This window comes from Epinephelus moara, chromosome 24, assembly GCF_006386435.1.
Source record: "Epinephelus moara isolate mb chromosome 24, YSFRI_EMoa_1.0, whole genome shotgun sequence".
Lineage (NCBI taxonomy): Eukaryota > Metazoa > Chordata > Actinopteri > Perciformes > Serranidae > Epinephelus > Epinephelus moara.
In genome coordinates, this window is record NC_065529.1 from 41,170,302 (window position 1) to 41,186,538 (window position 16,237).

Here is a 16,237-nt window from a genome sequence, read left to right on the forward strand (position 1 = left end):
TGTAAGTCCTTCATTTCCACAATCTTGTGGACTGAGCACACGTTTGATAAAACGGAGTTAAATCTCTCGGCATCCATTTTCAAGCTCTCTGTGTGTTTGTGTCCTTGTGGACGAGAAAAGGGGGAGCACACATTTCTGGGAGGGCGTGTCCTTTTCAAAAATGCAAGAGGCCAGACTGGCCGACCCATATGCTCTCACTCAGTGGATGGATGATGTCACAGGAAGCTTTGTGGTTAATTACTGTACCAATCTAACAAAGGAGGGCAACACTTGAATGGTTTCCTCCAGTTTGTAATGCTATCGAAGCTAATGTTAGCAAATGCGCTAAAACGTTAGCATTATGGAGAAATCCAATTTTCCTCTTACCCTCTTTCCCAATTTTTTGATAAGGTGGACATGATAACCCTTAATACACATAACGTTATTCATCCCTACAACAGGAAATACTTTCTCCCTAACCTGATATGAAGTGTGTGTTGCAGTGAGCATTATTGATGATCGCCTCCGTCCAGTTCTTTCGTAAAATTTAAGTTTTGACTCATGACTCCTTCTATTCTGGCTCCCAATAACACAACAAGACAACATTCCTCCTTTGTAGCCTACAGCCCTGTGGTGGAGAGTCGTGTTTTGCCTCCAGCTAACAAAATGATGTCATTGTGATGTCGGCCATAAAATGGTCTATATTTAATATTAATATTCATATATGTTTATTTTGTAAGGCAAAGACAATTGGTGTCATACATTTGGACTGGTTTATACTTGTAAGTCAGATAATTGGTAATTTATATCATATACTAAGATAGGTTTTTGTAAGATAAATATTTGGTACTTACTATTAAATACATACACATGAGTTATTTCTGTGTGACAAAGCTAAAAGGTAATAACAATAGAATGTTTAGAAAAGTCTTAGGTATAGGTTTATCTGCAGTATATGAGGAAGCTGTTTCATTTCACTGGATGACTGATGTGGAAGAGGTGGGATTTAATAAGTTTATACTTCCTCCCACTCCTTTTCGAATGCTTTTCATTATTTTAAATGCTACTTTAAATCAGTCTGTCTGCTTGTTTTTATGTTCATGTCTTTTTTTTTACACATCTGAAATACATATCAATATCCAAGCATTAACTTTCCCTTGTGTAATTTGTGCATGGTCTTGGATTTATTTTAAAGAATAATAAAAAATGTCAAAGGTTTGTATTTAACGTTGATTTATTCTATGAAAAGGTTAGTTATGATCCCATAAAACAAAACTCTAGTAGCGTACTGCTACTTGAATTCTTCATTAAAAAACCTGCTGGATTGCATTACAAAGCTTCTTTGTATTCTAAGGTCACATCAAAACCTTTCAATATATCTTATACCAAAGATTTTTACTAAGCAACATGCAAATACAATAGTGAATAGAGCTGCCAAACAGTCTTTCGATTTTTGTTTTAATCTTGAGACAGTGACTTGCAGCATTTCTTTGCAGAGTCGCTGACAAAGCTAATTACCAGCCCTGTGACATGGCCGCTGACACAGACACAGCCCAGGCTTACTGACCAGCTGAAACCTCGTGGATCTCTTTTCCTCCATTAAGCGTTGGAAAAAGGCTCCAGCAGTGCTGAGCTTTAATGGCTTAAGGCTCCCTGTGAAATCACAACAGGGGGGAACCTCACTCATCACACCATCAACCAGGAAGTACCTGAGAGACGGAAATCACATTCACCTTGTATTCACCTCTCGCTGGGCTCATAATTGCAGGAGATAGGTGTGCTCAGGGTCTGGAGTCCATTACCATACACCCATGGACGATGATTAATGACCCGGCGGGAACAAACAGCGAGCGACCACTCTCAAACAGCGTCCGTAAGCTCATATGCCACCAGACACAGGAGCATATGCTTCAGATATTTGCAAGACCTTGTTCTGCACTTCAAAAAGTTGAGAAAAAAAAAGTGCGTGTGTGTGTGACTCTGAAACGTGTGTGCACTTCTATGTGCTTGATGTACATGTATAAGGGTCTACAGTGATAATTCTGTGTGCCATCATCACTATCACGTCACTGTGATTAGATTAATTACCCTGAGTGTAACCATCAATAACACTAATGTGTCTGTTTCCTCAATCTGATCTACCTTTTTTAATGACTACATTGCATGACTAAATTAGCGCTGGTAATCAATCACAGGTCAATCTGTAATGAATGTAACAGCGGTGCCGGTGACAGCTTCTTTAAATGGCTGCAGCTAAACACTATCTGTATGTTTAGGTTTGGCACAGTCTGTGCAGAGCTTGTATCCACCAGCAGCTTCTAGCAAATCAGCCCAGTCAGCCAAAGAAAATGTCGGCATTGTATACGTCACATTTGTTCATTTTCATTAATATCATATTAACATATATAAAGTGATGTAATTCAGGTTACATGTATATGAGCAGAGTTTCTCATCAGGAGGTGTAGGAGAGGTGGATGGCATGACATCTAGGCGGAAGTGGCAGAAGATTGTTCGAGACCAGCTGTGTTTTTGGCGACAAAAGTGGGTATGTATATGGAGACATCCAGAACATTTCCATCCATGGATTTGGTGACAAAGCCCAGGTATTTCAAGCCAAAATATGATCTGTCCCCAACCATACCCAAGTGGCTTTTGTGCCGAAACCTAACCACACATTAAAGGGATAGTTCAGCTCTTTAAAAGTGGTGTTGTATGAGGTACTTAATTATAGTCAGTGTATAGTATACAGTTGATGTCAGTTGGCATGCTCTCTGTTTGGAGAGGTGGCAGGAGTATGGACTCGGAAGCTAAGTGAAATGTATTTTAGCCACTTGTCCCCCCATTTTGTAGCAAAAACGCCTAAAATGACATACCCAAATTAAAATGACTGTAGCTTCTGAACTGCTCTGACTACATGCATGCATGAGGTCTTGCCAGAAAGAAAACTCGCTGAAGTTTCTTGTGAAAGTGTCAGAAACACTCTAGGTGATACAGAGACAGAGTATTGGGCCTCTGAAGTCAATAAAAAATTGAAGATTTTGCCTAAAATAAAATAAAAATTGTGTTTCAGGATGAATAACTGTCTGTGGCTTCATCTGAGCAGGTAAATGACACTGTGGGGCTGTAGGCACACTATCAATGAACACTTGTTTCAAATTTGAAGAAGACTGCTCAAAGTATGACCATTCTACAGTGTTTTTACCATGAAAAGATCCAGGCGGAGCTCCAAATGACAAGTCGGTCACTCTGCTTCAAAACAGTACTATCAGTGATCAAACAACACTCAGCCAGCTTCAAACATTGTACCTTATTGAAATCAGGTGTGATTATGATAGCTGATGTTGTTTATGACACAGAAACACCATAAAATATCACCAAATAAAGCCATATGAAATGTGAAAGTTATGATCCCACTTTCTAGGCGGTATATCTCAGCCAAAAATAGTGGTAGGAGTGAGACTCTTACCTTTTATAAACCAGCTAAGTCCCCGCTAACAGCTCCACATAAGATTGCGAGTAATCCTTTAACTTTTCCCGTCAAAAAACGGCATGACATGACTTTTTACCACTCATCGCGATTTTGGACTTTGTGTGTTTAGGCTGCTCTGGTACGAAATACTTAATAAATAAAAGAAAAACAATGTTATTTTGGAAAAGTCGAGAGCTTCCTGAATCCGGCAATACCAAACATCACATGGTTTGATGACGTAGTGCGCCTGGGAGATACCATTTAACAGAGGAGGAGGGGAGCGAGGACGTCAGCGTCCTGGCGGAGTTAGAGAGGTTAAAAAAGTTCCATCCAAAAAAATGAATGTTAGTTTAAGTGTACACTATATTGAGAATATTTTCACTGCTTTACTTTGCCATCATACAGCGATTTCTGACAGGAAACTGACACCATTACATCAATCTTTTTATAGCCAGGCTCCATTGAGAAAAACAGTGATTTAACATAACTGAACACAGGAGCTGCTGGTGTATCACTGTCTGGAGGTGTTTTTTTGTAATTGTTTTCAATGACATTGAAATGGTTTTTGCATTGCTACATCCCTCACATTTCTGCGTTCCAGGTGCCTGGCGTTTTTGCCAGAGCACTTTGAAATCCTCAAGTTGAAAAAATTCAACTCAGATTGGAAAAATGCCTCATGTCATCTCTGTTTTTGTCATCTTTTTTACCATTGTCCAATCAAATGATCTGAGAGGCGGGCCTTCTGTGGTGGTCACGACAACATGTTTACAGTTGGTAAACAATGGAGGAGAAACTGGTGGTAGTGGTTGCTGGATACCCAGAGCTGTATAGACAGCAGGTTGTCAAACTGCCCCTGAGTCATCCTAAAATATGCCTGGAAACAGCCATCATCGAGGAGAAGCTCCTGGACCAACTGGTGGTACTCCCCATGACCCACCCTCTTTTTTAGGGTCTCATGTACCCACACAGATCTCTGTTTCCCTGTGCCCAACAAACTATTTACTGACAGCCTCTCACCCTCAACCAGAGCTACCTCTGCCTCAACATTTTAGTTACTAGATACTAATTGCTGTGAAAAAAACAACTGGTAAATTGATTACATGGAAATGTTAGCGTGAGGAGTTAATTGGGTGTTTCTAGTTGTAGTCGATTAAAAGAAAAAGGCAGGGCAGTGCACTTTGTGATTTGCAACCTGCAAAACACTCTCTGTGTGATCAGGACCTTAGATGGCTAAAACAAATATTGGTGCTGCCTCCGCCTTAACTTCTGTGGCAGTACTCTTGCCTGCCTACACCGACTATGGATAAGTACTTCATACAACCCCACTTTAAAAAAAATCGAAATCACCCTTTTAATACAGCATTGTCATAACGTGGTCTGCAGAAACAAACAATACCAATATTTATTCTGGCGTTTGTGTTGAGCAGATAACACTCTGTGGCAGGCGCTGAGATCAAGGATTGTGCAACTTTTGTTATCCTGTTTAAAGAGCCTTTTTCCTGGAATGTTAAAAACAATATAACTCCTAGTGGTCTGTGTGCTGATATCTATAAAAAACAAAACAAAAAACAACAACAACAAAAACAACCCCGTCAGCAACATGCAACGCAGTTTCTTTTCCTCTGTAAACAACAGGGATCTGTGTGCTGTAAAGGCAGGTCCCTGGTGGACGAACAGCATGGTGTATCCTCAACAGCAACTCACCGATGGGGCTGGTTTCCCTCCTTTTGCAGTGCAGACGAGAGTGAAATTCTGGGCTTGGTATCGACTGAATGGGGCTGGAGTGTTCTCTGCCACCACTGATATGTTGTTTGGAGGTGCTGTGGAGGACAGGAAGAAAGCTTTGTGAATCGATACCCCCAAAACATTTGATGGACACAAAATGCAACCTCAGATATTCCTAAACCGTTAGAAAACATCCGCTTTCACTCGCTCAGTGCAATCCAGGAGTCATTTTGTGATAAAATGTCATCTTAGGGGTTGTACATGCAGTGGAGGGTGGAGGCAGCACTGGCAACACTGACAGCAGAGTAAGAGCAAGGAGGACGTGAGAGCTGAGAGGGAGCAATGCGTCTGTGCCCAGATGTTTAAAATAAAACTGACTAAAACAAACCTGCAGATCTGCTTTATCTATTTAAACCCAAGAACCTGCTGAGAGAGTCTCCACTTAAAATGGTTACTGAATGGTTGGGACAATATGTTCAAAAATCCCCAGGGCTCATGTGAGTCGGATGAGGCTGATAAGGTAGAAAATCTCATACATATCATATCGCTAACGCTCCGTCTGAATCTCTCTAGGGATCCCAGCAAGTATGTCATGGTGGTGTAAAGGGAAAAACATGTGAGCAAGACTTCGCAGCATTATAGAGGAGCACTGGGAGGAGAAGGAGGTAATGAATGGAAATCTCCCACATCCCCCAGAAAATCAGCTGTTCAACATGCAGCCCTGCTCTAGTCCTTGTATGGTGGCTTAAATATGAATGTGAATACTTTCATAGACCATATTGTGGCTGTTTCAGGGAAATATCAACAAGCAAGTTTTAACCGACGACACTGCAGCAGATGATGGCCAGCTGCACAAGGACCACTTGAATTTTGATGAGCACTGCTGAGTATCAAAGGCACTTTTCCCAACATTAGCTGAAGAGGCTTTAAGATGCAGAGATTTTCATGTTTTCTGTATATCTACATGTCGTCTCTTCACGAGGCTTTTTATGCACCATTGTGCATCGGCATTGAATAGTCATCTGGCGCATTATTTCCCTCCAGATTGACAGTGAAATGTTGTAATAATACTTCAACTGGCCCAAGCTCTGATCAGGAAAAGAAGCATTTATGAGATCCGTCAAGGACTGTGTGAGGTGAGAGACTAATCTTCACAAGTTCTGAATCCAAGCTTTAAAGAGATACTTTGCCAATTTGCAACAAGCTTTGTATGATAACAATGTGTGCAGTATGTGCAAATGAACAACATTAACTTCCCCCCCATCTTACCAGTGTCCAGTTCTTCCTGCTCATTTTCCTGCCTAAATAATAGAGCTGTAATAAAAACCAGACACTGGACCCCAAAATGGTGCCTATTCAGTCCAAAGGAAAAGTTTTTATCTTCCAGTTTAACTTCAGCGGTTTGTAGCCAACTGGATAAATATAAATATAAATATAAATATAAATATAGCCCCAAATAAAGCCTCCATAAAGTAACATGTTAAGTCTTGTGTGTGATTTATCCTGGCTTCATATGAGCAGAGGAAATCTCTGCTCGTCGCTAGGCTAATTTATACCATGTAAAATGCCATAGGCTTGTGCTAATAACGTTAGCATGTTATATTTGTTTGGAAAACGTGTTTAGTATAAAACACCTGTTTTGTCAGTGAATCTTGTGAGTTGTAATGGAGCCAAATTATGTACCATTACCTTTGTTAAATGTTGCTGTTGTCCCTGGCTTCATTTGAGTAGAGGAAAAGTCTGCTAGCCACTAGGCTAATTTATACAATGTAAAATGCCATAGGCTTGTGCTAAAAACATTAGCATGTTGTATTTGTGGGGAAAATGTGTCCAGATAAAGACAAGTGCTTTGTCTGTGAATGCTGCGAGTTATAGTGAAGCTGGTTTGTGTACTTGTGTGTGAAATTGTCTCTATTAAGCCATGTTTAATGTGTGTTTAATGTGTGTTTTGAATCAACTAACCTTTATAGCACTCCACAGAAATCCTACCGCCAACTAGTTTTGGAGGTGTAACTGCACAAGTATTAATGCTCACATTGATGTTGGCTACGGCGTAGGCTCTGCATAGAGCTGATGCACAAGTATAAATCCACCTATAAACTTTACCTATTGATTTTACAGATTTTTAAATCGCTTATCTCAGTTCAAGGATCAAAAATTCACAATAAAAAGAGTCATAATTGATCTTGTTTGCAGTTTGAGCTGTCCTGTCAACAGTTTTACAGATGTCTTTTTTAGAATTTTGGCCTATTGGGAAAATGCTTTTGGGCTGCAAGGGATTCTTCCACTGCAGAACCGCAAGTGGCCACTGGGAAAAATTGGAAGCAATGCTGAGCGATGTTCACGGGGGCCTGGTTGTTGCTCTAACTACAGATTGTACTTCCCCATTTTGGAATGCCCACCACCACGGACACAAAGAGTATAGAAGTTGATCGAGAAAGTGAGATGCCCCTCTCTCTGTCAAACACAGATAAAACTGATCAAATCATTGTATTACCTATTTCTCACCTAAGATGGCGTAGGACAGTGGTTCCCAACTGGTGGGTCGCGGTCCAAAAGTGTGTCGCAAGTCCATTCTGAATGGACCGCAGGTGACTTGCTAACATATCAACTTTGTAAAAAACACACTTTGTTTTTAAGTACAGGGAACTTCTAGTGCAGAGCTTTTATTTTGAAGTGCCATTTCCTGCTGTAGAGTGAATGAATAACAACAGCTACTTGACAGAGACAGAAAACTAGCTTGAGACATGACCAAACGCAAGCGTGACGCTGAGTATATTAAACTCTGTGGACCTTGAACTAATGACTGAAGAGAAATCTGGACCCTGTGGCTGGACCAGTTGGGAATCACTGGCTTAGGAAACACATTTTAGTGCACTGTTTGGCTGTAATATGAAAATCTGATTTGCCTATATCTCATCTCAAATGTTTTTAGAAGCATATTTTAGCTTACTGTTTAACTGTAATTTGTGATTGTTTGTTATCAGCCAGCTGCCATATTGTTTCCTGTGTCGTAACAGCTAAACTTACATTACGTCACCCACCAGCAGGAGCGTTTATTGATCCTGTGTGGTGGAGTGCATTCTGATAGTTATAGGTTTTCTGCCTCTTGAGCTAAAGCAAATGCCACAACCCTTTTACAGTTTCCTCTGGTCATATAGCACCGTTAAGAGTGTTTGCATTCTTCTACTGCATAGACAGCCTAGTTGTATGAAAAAATATCTTCCCATCAGTGAAATACTTCTTTGAGGCAGATACAGTGAAGTAACAGAAAAAGGTCATGCAGCCAGCGGTGTCTTTTTCATGTGTCACTTAAATCTATCAAGTGGTTTCAAACAGACATGCCACAGAAATTAATTGATTAAAGGTGGGGGTGTGGGTTGGTGGGGATTTAGCGGCTGGTCTGGGCGCCTCTGTGTTTCCACACCTCTTAATTGCTTATTGATGGGATTCATATGGTAGTAAATTAACCTTAGAACACTCCATTAGCTTACTGACAAGCCTGTCTCAACCTGGCATATGATAAGCTGTCAGAGGTGTCTGTTCCTGACCAATCACTCACAAGTACCCGACACAGAAGCCGTGTCAAGTGGTGAAGTGCCTCCAGTATCCAGTGAAGTTGATCCAATATGCAGAGTGTATAATTAGACAGTAAAGAAAGAGAAAACAATCCAACTTTATAGATTTATAATATTGATTGCTCTATTCCATAAAACATATTCTACTGTGTAAAAGCTTGCCGGAGTCCAGTAAATATATTCCTAACACCATCGTCAATTTTTTTTTTTTTTTTAGTCTGCAAAGTGCTCCGAGTGCTGCTACAGTGCGCAGTAAAAAATTATGATTCATTTTCACAATATTAGCAGCTGTAAACGCAAAGAGATCAGGAGAGTTTTGCAGCAATCTGCAGGGAGTTTTAACACACCAAACCGCACACATTTAATTCAGACAAAGCTAATCTCGTGAAATCCAATTTTATTAGATTAAAAATAATTACTGTCAAATTGCAAGTTTCCACATGACTGATAAGTATTGATAATCCCCTGACAAGTACTTATCCAAAGCACTAATAAGGAGATGCTTTGTTTAGTGAGAAAATCACTGACACAACCTTCTACTCAGGTTAGTTCAGGCGAGCTGCACATTGATCTGGGTTTCTGCCCTGTGGGTGGATGGCCACCTAATGGGAGTCAAAGCCAAAGACAGCAATAAGCCTTGGTGAAATATTTGACATCATTAAAAAAACAAGACCCACTGTGAACAGCACACTATTTGCAAACAAAACAACCCTGTATGGGATTAAGATGGTTGTCTGTGATGATGGAGTCTAAGCCTTTCATACCTCATTTAATTGCAGCTCTCTCTTCGCCCACTTGTTAAAGGTTGAGCTAATTTCTTCCCTTGTTTTTTCTTTTTTCTTTTTCATGCTGCAGCTCTTTGTTTTAAGCTGTCTGTCGGGCGTGTTAAATGGGGGCGTCTGCCTCTCAGTGCGAACACGTACCGAGGCCTGCATATCAATCATTTAGAAACAGCAGATAAATAATTAAATGACTCTCTTGACAAGGTTACTGTCTAGTATGTTGATGCCGATATAGAGCTCATTCAAAACAGGGAGAGAAAATGTATGAATCGAAATGCAAAAAAAAAAAAGCCACCACAGTTAAGTTTGCTAAACAATGTGTAGAAGTCTTGGAGGAAAAAAAAAAATCAAAAGCAAAGAAACTTTTAGAAACAAAAAATGCCAATATCTTTGACATTCTTCAGGTTTCAAGTACAGTACAAAAGATTCAAGTACAGACATAAAAATTCCAAATCCTCTCTCCGCACCATCTCTCCCTTTCCTTTACATAACGAAAACTCCACCGCTACACGGTGTACAGGTAAAAGCATTTCTGCTCTGTGTGCCTGACATTCAGATTGCCACTCAAGTCTTTTTTTCCTCTCAGAATTGATTGAAATATTCTGGGCTGTGTATATTATTGGTTTATGCCTTGAGAGAGAGGAAAATGCTTTTATATCTCTTCACCCACTTAGTCCAATTTGGTGATTTTCATGTTTTCACTTTACATCTTCCTCTATAGGTTGAGTCATTTTGCCAATCTTAAGGTACACAAAACATTTTCGAAGACACTGCAATAGAGACTCATCAGCAATGGCGAATTTTCGGGTGGCCGGATGGGCCCACTGAAAATCTTGGGGTGGCACCAAAACCAAAGCGATAGCTGCATTTTGGGAATTTGTTTAGGCTATTTACGTATACAGGCAAGTCGAAAACTATGTCAATATGGAGAGTTATAAAATTGCACACAGAGATAGAGACAGAGACAGAGAGAGAGATGCAGGACAGACGGTAATGTTAATAGCTTACAACAACATTAATGAAAGCAATAATATTATAATTATGATTCCGGCTATTGTGGTACAATATGTTGAAAGTATATATTAATATCTGATAGTATACATATGTGACAATAATCATATGTGTATAATAACAGTAGAAGTATGACTAATGACAACAGACTATCACTATGCAGGCACCGCTGTGATATAAGTTAACCTGTGAGACAGTGGAGCACAAAGGCTCCGGAGAAGAAGCTGAGTTAGTGACATGCAGTATGGCCGAGTTAGCAAGATGCAGTGACATGAGAGAGAGAAGGAGAGAAGGTCCCCGGTGTATTATAGGGGGGTCCTCCGGCAGACTAGGCCTAAGTCAGCCTAACTAGGGGCTGGTACAAGGCAAGCCTGAGCCAGCCCTAACTATAAGCTTTATCAAAGAGGAAAGTCTTAAGTCTAGTCTTAAATGTGGAGACGGTGTCTGCCTCCCGGACCGTAACAGGAAGATGATTCCACAGGAGAGGAGCCTGATAGCTGAAGGCTCTGGCTCCTGATCTACTTTTGGAGACTTTAGGGACCACGAGTAACCCTGCGTTCTCAGAGCGCAGTGTTCTGGTGGGATAATATGGCACTATGAGCTCTCTAAGATATGACGGAGCTTGACCATTTAGAGCTTTATAAGTTAACAGTAGGATTTTAAATTCAATTCTGGATTTTACAGGGAGCCAGTGCATAGAAGCTAAAACAGGAGAAATATGATCTTGTTCTACTACAATCCTTTACAGACTGTGTCACTGGAGTTGCATTGCCAGGTAACAGCTTGGCTCCAAGTTCCTTGTACTGTACTTCCTGTCAGTTGGTGTCATGTGGTCAAGTTTAAATGGCTGATAAATACACGTGTTGGGTGATTCATTGTTCTTCCTTAAAAAGACAAATATATAGTTTTAATTCAAAGGAGTACATTGTGTCTAAGGAGCAAAACATTTCCTGGGAACAAGCCTCCTCAAGTCTAGGGGAGACACATGGGTACCCATAGAACCCATTTTCATTCAGAGGTGACAGTTCAAGGGACTCCTTAAAAATGGCCATGCCATTTGCTCCCTCGCCAAAATTTTGCCTATCTCTGAAGCATTATATAGCCCCCTTCCCAACATGGTTGGTAGAAATAGCAATGATAAAATAGTAAATAGTAGTCTTCCGACCACTCAAAGCCATTTTAAACTACATGTCACATTCACCCATGCACACACTCGTGGCCAAGGCTACCTTACAAGGTGCCACCTGCCATTCCCACGCTCCCACACACCGAAGCAACAGCCTTCAGGAGCAATTTGGGGTTCATTATCTTGCCCAAGGATACTTCGACACGTGGAATGGAGGAGCTGGTGCTCAAACCGCCAATCTTTCGATTAGTTGACGACCTGCTCTACCTCTGAGTCTAGTTTCACAAGGCAACACTACCTGGCTTAGAAAATGAGCACACCACAGCCTCATAAAAACAGCAACAGGGGGCCAGTGGAGGGGTCAGCAATTGTATGAACCTCCACCTCCACCCAAGGGATGCTACTGCTCATCAGGCTTAAGTTTCCCGAATCTTACCTATTAAGGTTTCACCTGACAACTACACAATTTGCCTTGCTGTGCCAAACATATGCTGTACATACTGTTGGCTTTGTTTCATTTATCACATAAATACAGATCCCGAAAGTTAAAAACAGGATACTGCAAATGTGTAGAAAAGAAAAAAAGAAAGGGACAAAAGGAGGCCTGCAGTCCCCTGAGCCATTCTGCCTTTTCCCAGTGTTCAGAGTTCACTTGCACACCACTGCATTAAAAGCAGCATTTACTTCCTTTTGTCCCTGCTAGTGCTGCTGTGCCAGTTACTTCAATAATGATCTCTCCCTCTATTTCTCATTTACCTCCTCCTTCTTGTTCCATATCCTCAAGCACCATTACAGTGCTATCTTTCCAGAAGAAAAAAAGAAAAATACAGAAAAAAAATAAGAAAAGAGAAAAGAAATAAACCTGCAAATGGGATTGGTGAATGTGCAGAACAGGAGCATGTTTAATGCTCCCGAGAGACTGCTTTCCCTGGCCTCATAATTAAGGGATTTAGAGCTCTGGAGACAGCTGGACTCACAAGAAACACTCCCAACATCCCCTTGTACTAAGCACCCTGGCCTCGAGTCCACATCTCTGGGGGGGTTATTTATAGTGGATAAAGGTGGTGTGTGTGGGAGGGGGCAAAGAAGAGGCACCAAGGTCATCCTCAGCTTACTTTTACTGACAGTAATTCAGTGATAAATATTTGATGAAGCTGAACTTTTTTTTATCGTGAGCCCAAGAGTTCCAAAGTAATCAATATGGGTTTTGATTTGTTTCTCCGAGTTAAATGATAGCGCAGGGCATTTCATGTCTCAGTGTAATCAAAATCGCTTGTGTATTTTCTGGTTGAATAGTTTTTTCTGACAGCTGAGGAACCACGTCTGTAACAAGAACTGAACTTGTGACATTTTCCGCTTTTTGTTCTGACGTGTAATTTGGACACTCTAAAACGCCCGTAGGCATGCATATGTTTGTCTCTGTTTTATGTCAGCCCTCTGACAGACTGGTGACATGCGCAAGGTATGTTTTCACATTTAGTCCCTGTTAAATTAACCAAACACAGTGCGCCAAAAAGTAGACCAACAAAAACGGGACTCAGATCTTCTTGTGTTCACATTGTCAGTTCATTTGAAGGATGACTCAGTTCTCTCTCTGGTCAACTTCAGCTCAGATGAGCCTTTAGTCCTTTTTCTGTTCACAGTATAGCCAGTTTATAATATGTATTGACATAGTTTTGTTTTTGAACTCCCTTGCTTGAGGCAGTAACTCTCCCCTAACCCGGAGAGGGCAATCCATCGGTTTCCGGGAGAGAATCATGGCCTCAGATTTGGAGATGCTAACTCTCATCCCGATGGCTTCACACTCGGCTGCAACCTTCCATGGAGTGTGAGATGGATCGGTGGTTTGGTGTGGCTTCTGCAGTGATGCAGATGCTGTGCCGGGCGGTCGATTCGACTTACTGGTCCATCTACATCCCAACCCTCACTATGGTCATGAGCTCTGGGTAGTGACCGAAAGAATGAGATTGCGGCTGAAATGAGTTTCCTCCATGGGGTGGCTGGGCTCAGACTTAGAGATAGGGTGAGGAGATCGGACATCTGCAGGAAGCTCGGAGTAGAGCTGCTGCTCCTTCGCATCGAGAGGGGTCAGTCGAGGTGGTTCGGGCATCTGATCAGGATGCCTCCTGGGCGCCTCTTGTTGGGGGTGTTCCAGGCATGTCCAACTGGTAGCAGGTCCCGGGGCAGACCCAGAACACGGTGGAGGGATTACATATCTCATCTGGCCTGGGAACACTTTGGGGTCCGCCAGGAGGAGGTGGAAAGTGTTGCTGGGGAGAGGGACGTCTGGGGTGCTTTACTCAGCCTGCTGCCCCTGCGACCCGGCCCCGGATAAGCGGATCAAAATGGATGGTTATTTTTGTTTTTACTTTGACATGGCACTGCAGTGCAGTTATAAAGCCCTTTGCTTTTAGATGAACTTAAAATTGGAGAAGAACCTTAGTGTTTCTGTAGACTGTTGCCATTTGATGTATTCTACATTCCACATCTGGAGACGTGCAGTATTTTCCATGGACCAAACTACTCCTCGTCCTGCGTTCTTGCAAGTGTTACAGGCCAACATGGTTTCATCTGTTTTTGTCAAGCGCCAAGTGCAACAGCATGTGATCTAGAGGGCTAAATATGGCAAACAGCAAAGTGAACCTGGAGCGCTTTGTGGTCACAAGGCACAGATTAAGCAAACTGCACCATGAACTTGAAGCAAACTGAACTCTAGCTACCTCCAGACGTGGTCTGAGTTGGGTTCGCTTCAGAGGGGTCTGAGTTCTCGTGTTCATACATGCGCAAAAAATGCTGAGTCACCGCTTTGAGTGTATTTAGAGGGCTGAAAAGGACCAAGTGTGAAAACACCCATACACAGTCTCTCACCCGGTGCATGCTGGGATAGGTTTCAGCCCCCTGTGTACCTAAAGAGGATAAGCGGGTGCTGAAAATGGAAGCAACAACTTAATGTAGTTTCAAAGTATTCCAATAATCTCATACATGACACTGCAGGTTTAGTTTCAAATGGCTTGATACCTGCAGGTGAAAGCTGGCTTACCTAAGCAGCAGCTAATCTTTGACCCAAAATTAAAGTCAAAGTCAATTTAAATAAGCAATCACAAAAGGAACATTAGTGCAATCATTTTGCGAAGGTTTTCAATGTCAGACAGCTCACGATTACCTACTTTTTCTGCTTTTTCTTTTCTTTGTTTACTGCATATTAGCTTTTATGCACGACTTGAGCTTGAGCCACCAGCTATCCTATGTGTACACATGCCATTTAGTCACAGAAGAGTTCTGAATGCTCCACTGAAGAGATTTGCCTTTAATAAAGCTTTCAAACACTCATTTTAATCAGCATTTATAAAGATAGTAATTCATTTTTTGGGATTTTTTTTTTTTACAATTAAAAGGTACAAGGATTTGACTTCTGCAAAGCAGGTGCAGTGAATACAGCGAGGCCGACAGCCTGGCGTATCCCTTTGTATTGTGGATACACAGTCGTATTTCAGACTGCTTTGAAACGGGGCCTTGAGGTGACACAGTGTCATCAATATGCAAAACAATTTCATCTCTGAATTTTTGAGAGGTTCTTTAGAGTTGAAATTGGAAATAATGGCGCAGACAGAGAGAGACACAAGTGGACCCCAAAGAACATCTAAAAAGTATTTCCCTCCTCTTAGTGCCAGAGGGACAATATCACACTGTGACTCTGATGCGCAGATCTGTAACAAAAGCCAGAGAGAGAATACAGATGGAGGGAGAGCAGAGGCTGGAAAATGTGTTACCGTGATGTAGTGCACTTTGCGAGAGTCTGTCTTCTGCCGCCGTAGCAGAATATTTTTATTAACCCTTTAGAGAGACTTCTCTCAGTGAATCGTGGTCAGGTACTCGGCAGCATCCCTAGAGCTACCAGGGGTACAATTACTGGCTCAGAGACACTTGTGCAGAGCAGATGCTAATGCCAGCCGACATCAGGTGCTTGGACCTGCTCGCTGCAGTTGAAGACAGTTCTCAATATACCATCCAGCCGCTTCATCGAGTTTCACTGATATGTGCTGTGCGCTAACATGTGAGATCCTGTTGTCCATTTCTGTTTGTGCTTTCACAAACTGTGCAACTCACTCCCTCGTCCATATGGCTTTCCACCAATGTTGGGAAGACATTGGTGCTTTGACATTTGACAGCAGTAAAAACACCCTAAATGCCAGTTTTTTTTACCTGAAATTTGACAACTTTTCCTAAGATATCTAAAAATCTTTCCCTTTTCTACAGGTGCTACAAATGTATGTACATTAAGGCAGATCATTTAACCAGGGTCAATCCATGTAATAAATCAGCAGTCATAAAAATGTGTAAACTGTGTCATTAGGGCTGACGAGCAGAGCATTAGCTGGGAAACATCACATTTATTCACTTTACATGGAGCTAAAATTAATACCAAACTATAGCCCTTTTTAGACAGGAGCTGTGCAAATCTGCAGGAAAGCCCAATCAGTCTCTTTTCAGCATTGGCAGTATAAAAACAAAATCGGGGAGTGCGGCAAAATGACGCCTACCTACTTTTGTTTATACAGAATGTGCC

General features: G+C 41.6%; 1 protein-coding gene across 2 annotated transcripts in view; it reads right to left on the reverse strand.

Annotated features, from left to right (window-relative positions):
• The window catches only part of igsf21a (immunoglobin superfamily, member 21a), a 360,747-nt gene that overhangs the window by 63,994 nt on the left and 280,516 nt on the right, over positions 1 to 16,237 (reverse strand). For both annotated transcript variants that reach the window (XM_050038823.1, XM_050038824.1), the window contains one exon: positions 5,153 to 5,268. In XM_050038823.1, coding sequence (XP_049894780.1) covers positions 5,153 to 5,268 — 116 coding nt within the window. The remainder of the gene's footprint in view (positions 1 to 5,152; positions 5,269 to 16,237) is intronic.